We start from the raw sequence: 12,584 nt of genomic DNA on the forward strand, positions 1-12,584 counted from the left end.
TGGCGGCAGGGGAGCCGGAGGGAAATGATTTCCCTGATGCCAAAGGCTGCCGGGCTCTCTGTATAAATCCAGATCACCAACAGGCAAGGCTGGAGCCACAGGACCAGCAGCTCGGCTCAGGAACGGTTGTGTCCACAGCTATTCCCGCTGGAAACTTAAAGATGTGTAGGAATAACCACTCTCTACACAGCCCCTTCACTGCTTAGGTTGGAAGAAAACACAGGAGGGGCGAAGTAAGTTCAAAAGAGAAAAATAGATAGGGTTTATTATAGATCTTACAACTTTCCATGTAAGGGGTCCCCTGAGGCAGGGTCAGCACTCTCCTCTGTCACCCTCTCCAGCTTCTCAAGCTGGCTCCCTGGCCGAGCAGGCTCCCAGCTTGCTGAGCTTCTGCAGAAGGGTGCCACGCAGCACCTCGTCACTGACGTTGTCCGTAATGGACTCTAGGAAGTGCCTCTCGTTGGCTCTCCGCAGCGTGTTGCTGGGGGACGTATCAGCGCTGCTGAACGTCTCGTACTGCGAGAGGATCTCCAACGCCACCACCACCAGTGGCTCGCTGCATCCCTTCTCTGGCAGCATGGCAGCGACATGCAGCAGGTGACAGAACATCTGGATGCAGATGAAGGACACCTCCTGCGTGGAGGTCCCGTCCTCAGCGGGGTGCGAGGGGGGTCCTGCGGTGGTCTTGACGGAGCCCAGCAGGTCCGTCACGCTGCCGCAGTACAGCTGGACCACGTGGAGCCAAGCCTCTGCCGGCAGCCAGGTGGAACAGCTGGAGCTGCAGAGGAGCTGGAAGCCCCGTAGGAAGAGCACGGAGAACTGGAGGTAGCAGGCAAACGGCCGGAGGTTGAGCAAGGGCATGTACTGCACGTACTCCAGCGTGTACGGCACGTGCAAGACTTCCCTCTGCAGCAGGTTTTCGACCACGTGCACGAGCCTCTTCCATTCGCTGTGGCTGCACCAAGGGAGGACCTGAATGAGGGCCACCAGGAAGCCTTTGCTGAAAAGGTTCACTTCTTCAGGGTTGTCCACGTTGACCGTGAGGAGCGTCAGCATCGTATCCCTGAGCACTGTGGACACGCAGCAGCACTCCATCCATGCCAGGAGCCCGCTGCCCGGTCCATAAGCCGGCAAAGGCTGGGACGTCCACTCGTTCTCAGGAAGCGTGCATATCTCAAACAGCGTTGCTGGAACCTCATTCTTGAAGTGGTCTCCATAAAGCTTCTTCAGCCGGAGACTGACGGTCCAGTCCAGTGATGCCACCTTCCTGTGAAGCCAAGCCACCGACTGGACCCACAGCTCAGGTGAGGGGACAGTTTCTGGTCTTACCACCTCACAGAGCTGGCAGAGGATGTTCAGTATCAGGTCTTTGGTCTCCAGTGAAGGGAAGAGCTGGTCCCTAGGCTGATGCCAGTACTTTGTGTAACCATCTAGAAGCTTGCAGAGGCTGAGGAGAAGAGGGAACGGGTGACAGGACTTGATCCAGTGCTCTTCTGGACAGGACTGTATCCCCAAAACCTTACTGAGGATCTGCAGGCTCAGCTCAATTTCAGCAGAGTCTGACTTCAAATAGGGAAGGACGAAGGCTTTGGTCACCTCTGCAGATGACACAAGCGGGACGCCTGAACTTGGCTGCATGAGAAAGGCCAGGAACTCAAGGAACTGCTCCTCTTCCCTCGCAGTGGAAAGCCTCCCCCATACTGCCTCCTCCAGACACCTCACCACCAGGCTGCACGGCCTGCCTGGGTCATCGTGGGTCTCCAGGAAGCTCAGCGCTGGGAAGGAGCAGAGGATTTGTGCAAGGAACTGGTGTGCTCCTAGGTTGACTACAGCAAGATTACAAACCTGCTTCACTGTGGCCTCGGGGTACAGCAGCATGAGCCTGGCTACAGAAGCCACAGCCCTGGCCAGGCCTTCATCAGATACGCTCTTTGTGATCTGGTTGAAAGTCATGTTCAGATCCTCCTGGAACCCCTCCGCGACAACTTGCAAGCTCAGGGACAGACCCGGTCCGCCCCAGGATGTCAGGACGTCCGAGATCACTTTGTTTTTGTCGGTTAATGAAAGCTCAGTGTAACACTCCACGATGGCTTTGGTCACTTGCATCTGCAGCTCTCGGGCCTCCTTGTCTTGGTGGAACATGGCAAAGTTCACCAGTGTCTCCAGTAATTTCAAAACTAGCTCTGGTTTCTGGAAGAGAGCTTTGCTTTTCACAAGACAGTCAACCCAGTCCTTTGAAAAGGCCCAGGTCTTTTCAGATGCAAAAACAGAGCACATCTCCACGTGCCGGTCCAGCTTTTGCCCAATGATTGTCATGGCAACTGAAGACATAAGGCTGGCATCCAAATCCTTGCTCTTCAGGCTGGCACTGATCTCCTTGAGAAAGTCCTTGGTGATCTGTGTCAGCTCTAACACGACGCGTGTCTCATCTTCACCCAGGTCTCTAGTCTCTGAGAAGCAATCCAGGTTCTTCCCAAAGGTGGTAAGAGTGTCCAGGAGCCGGTAGCTCTCATAGCACAGCTCCTCAGAGCCGTTCAGGGTGCCCTGCAGCTCTTCTCCCCAGGCATGCAACAAGCTGCAGAGAAGGTCCAAGCCAACAAAGAGCTCCTCACGAGAGAGCTTGGCCACGGACAAGAGGCTCATGCTTCTCTCTGCTTCCTTCACCTTCTCGTCCAGCCCCCTGTGGTGGAACTGGCTTTCGGTGTCGCTGGTCCAGAGGCTGACCACAGAGCTGACCTTGTCCAGGTATTCTGCGACAGGGAGGGGGCTGCCCTCTGGCTTTAGCTCGGTGAACGCAGACAGCAGCTCCACCAGGTTGGCCAAGGCATAGCACCTCATGCGGGGCAGGGCGATGCTCCTGTAGGTTTGCTTTAACCCCTCTATCAGGACCATGAGCTGGCTGGTGGCAGCGGGGGAGCCGTTCAGAGAGCCAGGGTCACCCTTGAACCTCTTTGGGGGCTGGAGACCATCATCCAGAGAGGACTCACACCCATGCTGACGGATGAGAGTGCTGAACGCAGAGACTGTTGCGTCCTCCCGTCCCTCCTTGTGTTTCATCACCTCCCACCACACGTCCAAGAAGAACCTGATGTCCGACGGGGACGTCTCGCTGGCGACGTACTCCACCAAGCGCTCCAGCTGGCTCCACCGCAAATCCCGAGGCAGCGCCAGCAGCAGCTCCACGAAGAGCCGGGGCACGCCGAGAGCCTTGACCAGCTCGAAGAGGACGGTGTGATTAACGTCGGGGATCATCCTGCCCACGGAGAAGAAGTCGTCCTCCTTCCATCCCTGGTCCAGCGAGGCGGCCGGCGGGCCCGGCAGCAGGACTTTAGCCCAGACGATGGCCACGGCTTCCTTCTTCCAAAGGCTGTGCTGCAGCGGCGAAGGGCAGCGGGCCCCGATCTCCCCCAGGGCGTCGGTGATGGGGGGTCCCACGCGTGGCCAGTCGGTTTTGCGCAGCTCCCGCAGCGGCCGCGGCTGGGTCAGCCGGGCGGCCAGCAGGAACCCGCCGTGCAGGATGGCCGTCTCCTCGCACACGCCCCACGGTCCTGCGCGGAGACACCGTTACCTCGGACCGGTCCGACCCCCCCGTCCCCGTCCCCGGTCCCCGTTGCCCCCCGTCCCGTCCCGTCCCGTCCCGTCCCGCACCCACCGGGCTCCATGGCGGCGGCGTGACCCACCGCCGGGTGCCGCGCTCTGACGTCAGCGCCCGCAGCCCCACCCCCTCCCGCAGCGCCCCCTGGCGGCCCGGCGGTAGCGCCGCCGCCTGCCCACCCCCCCTCCCCCGGTCCCCTTCCCGGGATTAATTTGCGCGCACGAAAATGGAGAGAACCCAATTAAAAAGGAGAGGAAACTTCGGCGGGGAGCCGTGCCGGGCAGCGGGAAGGCAGGCACTCAAACCATCCTCCCGAATCACTTTTATTCGTGTAAGGGTGACACCGGCAAGCGGCAGCGCCGGTTTCAGGGGCGCAGTTTACACGTGACGTTCTTAACTCGATGGGTACACGATTCCGATTCATCACCAAACTTGAAGCAAAAAGCTCGAACAACAAAATCACGGCGAGGAATTTTTCCTGTTTAAACTCAGAATATTCGCTACAAGCGCCGACGTGCCTCCGCGACTGCCAACGCTGCTGATTTTGCCTCCTTTTCTCTGTGAAACTTACTTAAGGTTTTCATCAAGAAAGGTTACAAACCAGGCAGCAGGCCTGACATGGACAATGTTGATAATTACCCCCTGTATTCCCAGCCCTTATTCCACCAGCAAAAGCAGAGCGACTTCATTCCAACAGAATAAACCCTGAGCTGTTACTTCTAAAAGCAATTTCTCATCAAAAGCTAATTGCAAAACCGTGATACACTTATTTCAAGCTGCCTCCCGGCACCTCAGCAGACAAAGCAGCGCTGCTACACACCCTGAAGCATGGCCCCGGCTCCCACCTGGAATGTGGAAGGCTCCTTGGTAAGGGGTGGAAACCACCACATCAATAACGTGACCCCAGTGAGAAAAGCTGGGGAAACATCTTGGAATGAAAATAGGGTTTGTTCCAGACTAGAATATTCACATGCTTTAGCAAGGTAATTTTGCTGTTCCCAATAAACAGGAATGCACTACGATAGCTGACCTGCGAGTTCTCTGTATGCAGCCCTTCCCTTTGGCCCGACACTTCATCACTGAAGTGGGTTACCTGCAATACTCACAGCCACAGCTACCTGAAATTCTCTTCTCTAAGCTGCAAATCCAGGACGGCTAAAGCCACTTAGGTAGAGAATTAGATAATGTAATGAATCTAGCAAGCTCTTTTTCAAGTATAACAAGACGACAGAAATGTGAGGTTTTCCTCTTAACTGCTGGCCCCTGTTTTTGAAGCCACGTGCTCAACCCGCTCTTACTGCACAACCTAATTTTTTTGAAGGAGAACATGCTATTTGCTTTAAAGGACAGAGTAGCAGTAAGAGACACAAACTTAAATCAAAAAAACCAACCAGCACAGGACATTACAGCACCCTCTTACTGGAAGGGGTAATGCAACATGCTACATAGAATTGGCATTTCGTTCAGATGAAAACCAAGGCACGAACGAGCAGTCCAGTCCTTTTCTCCAGCTACGCAGAAGCCTTCTTCATTTTCTGCGCAGCAAACCATTTGTCACTGTCGTCCGCCGCCATGGCCTGCACAAAGAAAAGCGACAACATGTTCAGAACAGCAGCCGAGTCGCCAGACGCCCGGCTGCTCACACTCACCACAAACGCAGACTTATCACAAGGACCCTTTCTAATTTGGAGGAAAGCTGTTCCGATGGATAAATTATTTTTTACGTACTATTAAGGAAAACACACACTGAAAACCAATGTTCTCTGCTGCAGCAAATATATAGATGATCTGGTAATGCAAAGGCAAAACAGGATAGTTTAAACACAGCCTTCCCACAGCTCATGCTCCATACCAGAGCCCCTCTGCCTTGGGAGGATGTCCAGCTGCACTGACGTTACTGCAGCTCACAAATCATTTTCTGTAGTAACTTACACCAAAGTGCTGTTGACGTGTCCAGCAAGACACACCACCACCCAGCTGCCCCAAGGGAGGCTGGAAAACCCTAGCCGGGACGCTAAGTGAACTTTAAAAATTGACTTGTTTTTATTAGCAAGACTGTGCGATTTGGTTCTCAGAAAAACTCCACAAGGAACAAAAATTAGATTCTACAGGTATCTGTAATCAGGAAGAAAACGAACATGCAGACAGCATTACTTACATCATCTAACAATTTGTCACCGTTCGGGTCCACCTTGGACAGATCTCTAAATGCTTCATCTCCCACAAAACAGATTTCATGGCCATCCTAAACCAAGTTTAAGAGCAGGTAAGTTAGATAAATGGCAGAGAGAAATTTAAATTTAATTTAACCACTATTTTCAATATTACTCACAGGATCAGCCAAAATAATCACTTGCACTGTGGCTTTGCCAGGTGTGTCCAAGCTAACCAGAGGTGTTAAAATTTTCTGATTCTCCTTTTTCATCAGTGCTTCAATGTTTGGCAACTTAAACAGAAAACACACAAAAATGAACCCCACTCAGATGAAGATCAGATGCATTCAGGCTGTTCTCATCCACAGTTCCCCCATTACCCACAACTCCACTGCATTCCCACTGCAAGAAATACAAACAAAGCATCTGCTCAGTATTATTTTGTTCACATCTGAGATATTTTGCTAATACTAGAAATTAACTTCCCACTAGTCAGCTCTGGGTAACGAAAGAGGTAAGGGAAACATGATTGTTACCTCTTCCTTTGCACAGGAGAAAGCAATCCGCCCAAACGCTGTCCCGTGATCCACCGGTCCTCCAACCGTCTTTAACTCCAACTTACACTGAAAGAGGAAAAAAGAAAGCCTGACTTGCAGGACGCTGTTCCCAGTGCTATATGCGCTCCAGCTTTTCACAGATGTGGATGATTTCAACATCACCCATACACATATTTCCCAACAAGCCAGAATTACCAAAGCAAACCACAGCTTTTTTTTTTTTTTTTTAAATGCAGTTAAGTGTACACAAGCTTTAATTAACATGCACAGAATTAAGTGCACAGTTGCTTTAATTAAGAGTTTTTTTTCCCTTTAAGATTTGTTCTCACGAAATGAGAGGTTTCTATGATGAGATGCAACTCTTAAAAGACCAGAACCGGAAAGTTTTCTAAGGACTAACCTGGTTATCCGCATAGCCTAGCAAAACTCTTTGTTTTTCCTCATCCTTCTCGTATATTTTCATCCCAAGCAAATCAGACCAGTAGTTAACAGACTTATGCAGATCGGAGACACCCAAGGTTACCTTTAGCACAGGATCTGTAAGATTGCAATAATTTGAAATTAGTTACAAGTACATCTGAGTTTAAAACTACCATGTATATTCTTGACAAGGAAAGTAACAAAGAAAGAACAAAACCACGCTCTGTCTCATAAAATGCTGTCGAGACAAATGCACAGCCCATTCTAATATCCCACTCATCAATCTGGTTTGAACAACAGTAAGAGCGAGTGTGTAAGTTTCACCTTGCTTGAGCTGTTCCTTGTCTTCCAAGTAGAACTTGTATCCCCCTGGGGCTTCAGCTTCAAAAATACCAGTTGTGACTTCTTTGAGGGGCCACCCCATCTTCTTAGCATTGCTCACAGCCTGGCTGGACACAAGTGTTAAGCCCTAGTGAGAACAGAACAGACATGTACAAAATTCACAGGGTGGATGGTGTGTAATTCCTACCTTTCAAGAGTCTGCCTCTACAAATGACCAGAAACAAATGAGATTACTTTTTGTAACAGATGGACCATATGATCTCCTGAGAACCAGGTACCTTGCTCCTATAAAATAACCTTAGTCTTACTGCGCATCCCGCATATATTTGGACTGCATTAATCTACCCTTCTTTCACAACAAAGGGAAATTAAAAGCAAAAAGAATTTAAAACTCTGATTCAGCGCATTGTACAGAAGCAGAAAACTGAGTTCCTAACTGTTCTACCAGGTTAGGCAGACATCTGTGGCTCCAAGCGGCTGTGCCCTGACACCCCGCAAATCAGGGGAAGAATATTAGCTCAGGGGAAACAACAAGCAAACACATTACACGTATTCATAGATGAAACAAGAGATCTTCATTGGCTGTCAGCTAGTAAATAACAAATAAGTAGTAACAAACAAAAGAGTGTTTTCCTACAGCAAGATCCTTCTTAGCTAACCATTCCACATTAGATCTGCCAGCAAATACCAGCTGTCCTACACACACAGCAACTGAGTTGGAAGGTGCTCAAGGAAGTGTTCCCTGGATCTTAAGCGAGCACTAGTTCCTGCTCTTCCAACTTGGAAACAACTACAAAAGCAAGAATAAAAAGTGTTTAAGGAACCAAACAGCATAAAAAAGCAACTGGTACAAGCTATATCCTCATCGTAAAAATAAAAAAGCTTATCTTAAGAAGAAAGATTTTGCTGCTAAGTGTGGCACTTACCAGAAAGTCATTGCCCAGGTGATATTCTCCAATACCATAATTGTAAGTCAATTCTGCAACAAAGTGATTGTCTTCTGGCCCATAGCCCACCATCGTTTTGCTCCATTTGCCATCATAAGGGCTGGAACATCCAGATTTAGTTGTCGTCAGTATTAGAAATAAACATCAAGGACTGCAAGTATTAGCGTTTCAAGAAAGAATTGCATTTCTAGAGTAAACAAAGGGCACAGGTAATCCAGTAACCTCCCACCAAGTAGGAGCTGATACCTATAGAGAATTCTCATTGCAGCTCAGCACACAGCAGACCTGCGTCCCCTTGGTCAGTAGTTTTGACCTCGGGCTGTCATTCACGACCATGCAACAGAAGGCAATTCCACTTCCTTCTTAACAGCTCGCATGTTAAGAGCACAAGCCGCTCATTAGCTGGAATTATATGAGTGCTTCCTTATTGCAGAGTAGGAAAAGCGGTTGGGCACTCGATTGTAAGATTTCTTTCATTCGTGAAGAAAGACAAAAGCCTTTGGGGCTACCAAGAGGGATTTTTAACTCAAGACCCCAGCCAGCCCCGTGTCTGCAAAAAAGCCAGTGTAACTGACTGTAATTCCAGGAAAGTTTAGAAAGAATTTTACGAAGTTCAGTATCAGTCTACAGGTGTAATACAGCAACGCTCGCGCTTCCATGTCAACACCATACCTGCACAAAAAGGGGAGCTGTTGATTCCACGGGAATTACTTAAAAAAACATGTTTTACCTCTAAAACAGCGGCAGATTTATGAGACACGAAGGCCCGGGCAGGCCCCAGGGACACCACTCACCCGTTGCAGCTGGCCTTGCAGCCCTCCTCGAACTCCTCGTGCCTCAGCACCTTAGGAATGGGCGAGAATGAGGTCAGCACCCAGGCGGCGCGTACCCCTCCCGTCACCTCAGCAGTCGTCACCCCGGCTTAGAGACCCGCCGACGAGGGAGGCCGGGGGGAAGCGGCCCAGCGGAGAAGCCCCCGTTCTCCCTCAGCCCCGCGGCTGAGGTGGGCGACAACCCCCGCCTCCCCCCCCCCACGCCCGCCATCTTCCCTCCCCGGCCCGCCGCTCCGCTCCGCTCACCCTCATGCCCAGCAGGTCGCGGTAGAAGCGGGCGGTCCGGCCGCGGTCGCCCACTTTGAAGACGAAGTGCAGCGCCCGCCGAGCCGCCATGGCGGAGCGCTGACGTCACGCGGCGCGCCCGGCGCCTCGGCGGTGACACCGCAAAATGGCGGCGGTGGGGAAATTGGCGAAGGGTTGGGGTCGTTCGTTGTTGAGGCCCGGCGGGCCGGGGGAAGCGGTGGGGCGGCGAGGGGTGCGGGCGCTGCGGCGGAGCCCGGTGCGGGTGCTGCCGCCGCGGAAGGAGCGGGGCGCGGCGGCCGGGGAGCAGCAGACATCCCGGGAGCGGCCCCCTCCTCCTCCTCCTCCTCCTCCGCCGCCGCCGCCGCCAGCGGTGGAGCGGAGCTCGGCCGGGCCGGGGCTGTGGTACGAGAAGGCGGCGCCCGGTGACAGGAGGCTGGGGTGAGGCGCGGCCCGCGGGCATCACCCGGGGGGGGGTGGGGGGTGGAAGTTGGGGTCCACCGAGCTCGGGTGGGGGGACGCCCTCCCCCCCCCCGAATCTGCAGAATTTGAGGCAAATTCCGACCCTCGGGGGTTTTGGGTAGAGCCTGACACGGCCACGCCAGTTACAGCCGGTCTAAAGATAGCGGGGATGGGGGGGGACACGGACACGACTTCTGAGTGAAATTCTCCAGCAAACGTCAGGCTGAAGGTGGTGGTAGCGTCATGGCCGTTTTCTCCCATTAACTTCTCCCCAGAAAAGTGGTGACTATCGCCAAGTCGAAGAAGTTTCGGGATCATCACGGGAAGGTTCTGCTGGAGGGTCACAGGCTGATCAAGGATGCCCTGGAGGCAGGAGCTGTGCTGCAGACTCTCTTCTTCAGCACCGTGGGGCACCTGAAGGAGCTGCCCGAGGCAGAGCTAAAACGAGCCAACTTAGTTAAGGTGAAATTTGAAGACATTAAGACCTGGTCTGACGTCGTAACTCCTCAGGGGCTTATAGGTAAGTGCCTTGGAAACAGTCACAGCGCTGCTCAAAGAGAAACTTATTTCACACTTAGTAAGTGAATAATGACTCTCTCTTCATAACCTTCCCCTAGACATTCTGGCAGTGTGTCAAGAGTGGCATAATTTGAGAGAATTCCCATTTATTTGGCCTGCTGTGGTAACTGTGAAAGTGGCTCCTAGAGTGCACTGAAGGTGCTAATGCTTGTTTTTAATAGCACGTTGCTCCAGCTCTGCTGGGAAGTAGTTCTCCTTGTCAAGTGACAAACTCTTCTCAAGCTTCTCTTCAGCAGTGCTTTTCCTAATGCTTTCTCCAGCACCTCTTTAGTGAAATTTGGGCCAGCTACATGAGAGACAGGCCTCTCCTTGGGGTGTGTTAGTCAGAAGCCTGTCAGCACTTTTGTCTCCTCAGGGATCTTTTCCAAGCCTGACCATGCCAAGATGTCTTACCCTGCCGCTCAGCTAGCCAGCTCCCTGCCACTGCTCCTCATCTGTGACAATATCAGAGATCCGGGAAACCTGGGGACTATTCTGAGATCTGCAGCAGGAGCAGGCTGTGAGAAAGTGCTGCTCACCAAAGGTAAGGGCCTTTTCCTGGGGAAAAAAAGTTTAGTTTGAGTAATTTGGGGCTAAGGCAGGGAATAAGAGGTGCTTGAAGATGTTGTTCTCAAGAGTTCGTAAGCAGTGCCTGGCACACTGCTGTGGGCAGCAGCTACTGAATCCATCTTTCTCAGAGCTGCTGCACTGTCGCTGTTTTCCTCCCTTCCATCTCAGGCTGTGTGGATCCGTGGGAGCCAAAGGTGCTCCGTGCAGGCATGGGGGCTCACTTCCGTCTGCCCATCATTGCTAACCTGGACTGGGAATCTGTTCCCAGCAACCTTCCTGCCGGCATCCAGGTCTGCGTGGCCGACAACAAAGAGCCAGGTGCTCAGGCTGAGACCACGTCCATGCCAAGGGGAGCTGGCAGGGCTGGCTCTGCTCCTGGCAACCTGAAGGCTCCTGTAAAATCCAAACCCAAGGCTGCTCCTGAGCCCGAGGATGAGGAGGAAGCAGCGGATGTCTGTGTCCCAGAGCTGGCTGTGCAGTATTACTATGAGAACTGGACGCAGACTCCAGTGGCAGTGGTGATCGGCGGGGAGACCCACGGTCTGAGTCCAGACGCGCTTCACCTTGCAGCCAGCACGGGGGGGAAGAGACTGGTCGTTCCTGTGGTGCCAGGTGTGGACAGCTTGAATTCCGCTATCGCTGCTGGCATTGTGCTGTTTGAGGGGAAGAGACAGTTGCTGCGGAGGCACAAGCAAGAAGATGAAAGGCAGAAGTTCCCTGTAGTGGGCTAAACGGCTGAGGTTTGGGTGCTGAAGAAGCATCTCTTCCCTCTGGCACACTGAGTTAATAAAAGAGCGGCTCAGGCTGTTTGGTTTGCAGTAAATGAGTATTAAACAGTCTGGCAGTGTTGGAGCTGTGCCTGGGTGAGTGTGTGACTCCCAGGCAAGCCTGCGGGCACTCCGGCCGCACGGTGATGCTAGTGAGAAGGGAAAGGCTGACGGGTGGGAGCCCTCGCCTTGCCGGCAGCCAGCTCCCTGCTGCCCGGCTTTTCTCACTCTCTCACCCAGCAGATCTGGGGAGGCCTCGGATCCCTCACTGCGGGGTCAGGGCGCAACTGCTGCGGCAGCGTTTGTGCTGGTCCGGCCAGGATGCTGCTGACGGCGTGTGTCCTTCCTCTCAGAGCTCTGGGCTGTGCAGCCTGGCTGCTGCTAGTGGTTTTTGGGGACAGAAAGGCCACATGGCGGCCACCTGAATGGGTCCTGCCTGTGCTTACCCAAACCCCGTGCTCTAACAAGCCATGAGAGCAGCACACCAAACCTTGCCGTGGGTGCCTGCTGCATGCCAGGCTGGCCCTGGGGCTGGTTGCAGTGTGGGGTGTCTGAGCTCCGGCACTCGCAACCATGCCGCTCCCGGGAGACGGTGGGGTTGTCCCCGCACAGCCGCCAGGGCACCACTCGCTCCGGCAGCTGGGCCTCAGCACGGATGAATTATGAATGAGGGAGGGGAAGGATGGAAAAGGAGCTGTTGGTGCTGCCGCTCACTGTGGCCATCCCTTGGAGGGGAATGGGCGCTGGGCCCCAGGGAAGGAGACCCCGGGGCCTGTCTATGCCTCCCCAAGGGCAACAACTCTACCTGTAGCAACCCACCTCTGGATCTGGGACATGCCACGCAGCCCTGGTCACGCTGGAGGCTCCCACCCAGGCTGCACAAGGCTCTCGGCATTGCTGGCAGCTGTGTGTTGATAGATGGCTTCTGCGACAGCGCTGGCTGCCACCCGGCTTGCTGTGCATTTAAAAACGCCTCCTCTGTGCTGGCTGGCAGTCGCACAACCAGCTACTTACCACCAGCCCGCTCTGCTGGCTCTGGTTTCCTGTTACCACGTTGAAATCTGTTATATTGTCTGCTCGAGAAATACCCAGAGATGGAGATTCAGCTCCTTCCATGCCTGAGCCCTCATATCCGAG

General features: G+C 53.2%; 3 protein-coding genes across 3 annotated transcripts; 1 reads left to right on the forward strand and 2 right to left on the reverse strand.

The window, feature by feature from the left end:
- Positions 1-234: 234 nt before the first annotated feature.
- GEMIN4 (gem nuclear organelle associated protein 4) lies at positions 235-3,706 on the reverse strand. The gene is made up of 2 exons (XM_069791045.1): positions 3,653-3,706; positions 235-3,548 (listed from the first exon to the last, which is right to left on the reverse strand). Exons 1-2 carry the CDS (start codon positions 3,660-3,662, stop codon positions 346-348), a joined length of 3,213 nt encoding a protein of 1,070 aa, XP_069647146.1. The 5' UTR covers positions 3,663-3,706; the 3' UTR covers positions 235-345.
- Positions 3,707-3,854: 148 nt separating this feature from the next.
- GLOD4 (glyoxalase domain containing 4) lies at positions 3,855-9,221 on the reverse strand. Its single transcript, XM_069791048.1, has 9 exons — positions 9,094-9,221; positions 8,809-8,858; positions 7,994-8,114; positions 7,050-7,194; positions 6,706-6,842; positions 6,285-6,371; positions 5,928-6,041; positions 5,754-5,840; positions 3,855-5,172 (listed from the first exon to the last, which is right to left on the reverse strand). The coding sequence occupies exons 1-9, from the start codon at positions 9,181-9,183 to the stop codon at positions 5,107-5,109; spliced, it is 897 nt and encodes a 298-aa protein (XP_069647149.1). The 5' UTR covers positions 9,184-9,221; the 3' UTR covers positions 3,855-5,106.
- Positions 9,222-9,238: 17 nt separating this feature from the next.
- Positions 9,239-11,503, forward strand: MRM3 (mitochondrial rRNA methyltransferase 3). Its single transcript, XM_069791047.1, has 4 exons — positions 9,239-9,531; positions 9,828-10,072; positions 10,487-10,654; positions 10,849-11,503. The coding sequence occupies exons 1-4, from the start codon at positions 9,239-9,241 to the stop codon at positions 11,409-11,411; spliced, it is 1,269 nt and encodes a 422-aa protein (XP_069647148.1). The 3' UTR covers positions 11,412-11,503.
- The last annotated feature ends 1,081 nt before the right edge of the window (positions 11,504-12,584 follow it).

The sequence above is a fragment of the Haliaeetus albicilla genome, chromosome 9, assembly GCF_947461875.1.
Source record: "Haliaeetus albicilla chromosome 9, bHalAlb1.1, whole genome shotgun sequence".
Taxonomy (NCBI): Eukaryota; Metazoa; Chordata; class Aves; order Accipitriformes; family Accipitridae; genus Haliaeetus; species Haliaeetus albicilla.

Excerpts from the sequence above, each read along its gene's own strand:
- GLOD4 (XM_069791048.1), bottom strand. The coding sequence starts at position 9,183 with ATGGCGGCTCGGCGGGCGCTGCACTTCGTCTTCAAAGTGGGCGACCGC. Across the intron at positions 6,843-7,049 it reads CAAGGAACAGCTCAAGCAAG|ATCCTGTGCTAAAGGTAACC; the intron begins GTGAAACTTACA and ends GCAATCTTACAG. Across the intron at positions 6,042-6,284 it reads TCTCCTGTGCAAAGGAAGAG|TTGCCAAACATTGAAGCACT; the intron begins GTAACAATCATG and ends TTTCTGTTTAAG.
- MRM3 (XM_069791047.1), top strand. The coding sequence starts at position 9,239 with ATGGCGGCGGTGGGGAAATTGGCGAAGGGTTGGGGTCGTTCGTTGTTG. Across the intron at positions 9,532-9,827 it reads CCCGGTGACAGGAGGCTGGG|AAAAGTGGTGACTATCGCCA; the intron begins GTGAGGCGCGGC and ends ACTTCTCCCCAG. Across the intron at positions 10,073-10,486 it reads AACTCCTCAGGGGCTTATAG|GGATCTTTTCCAAGCCTGAC; the intron begins GTAAGTGCCTTG and ends TTGTCTCCTCAG.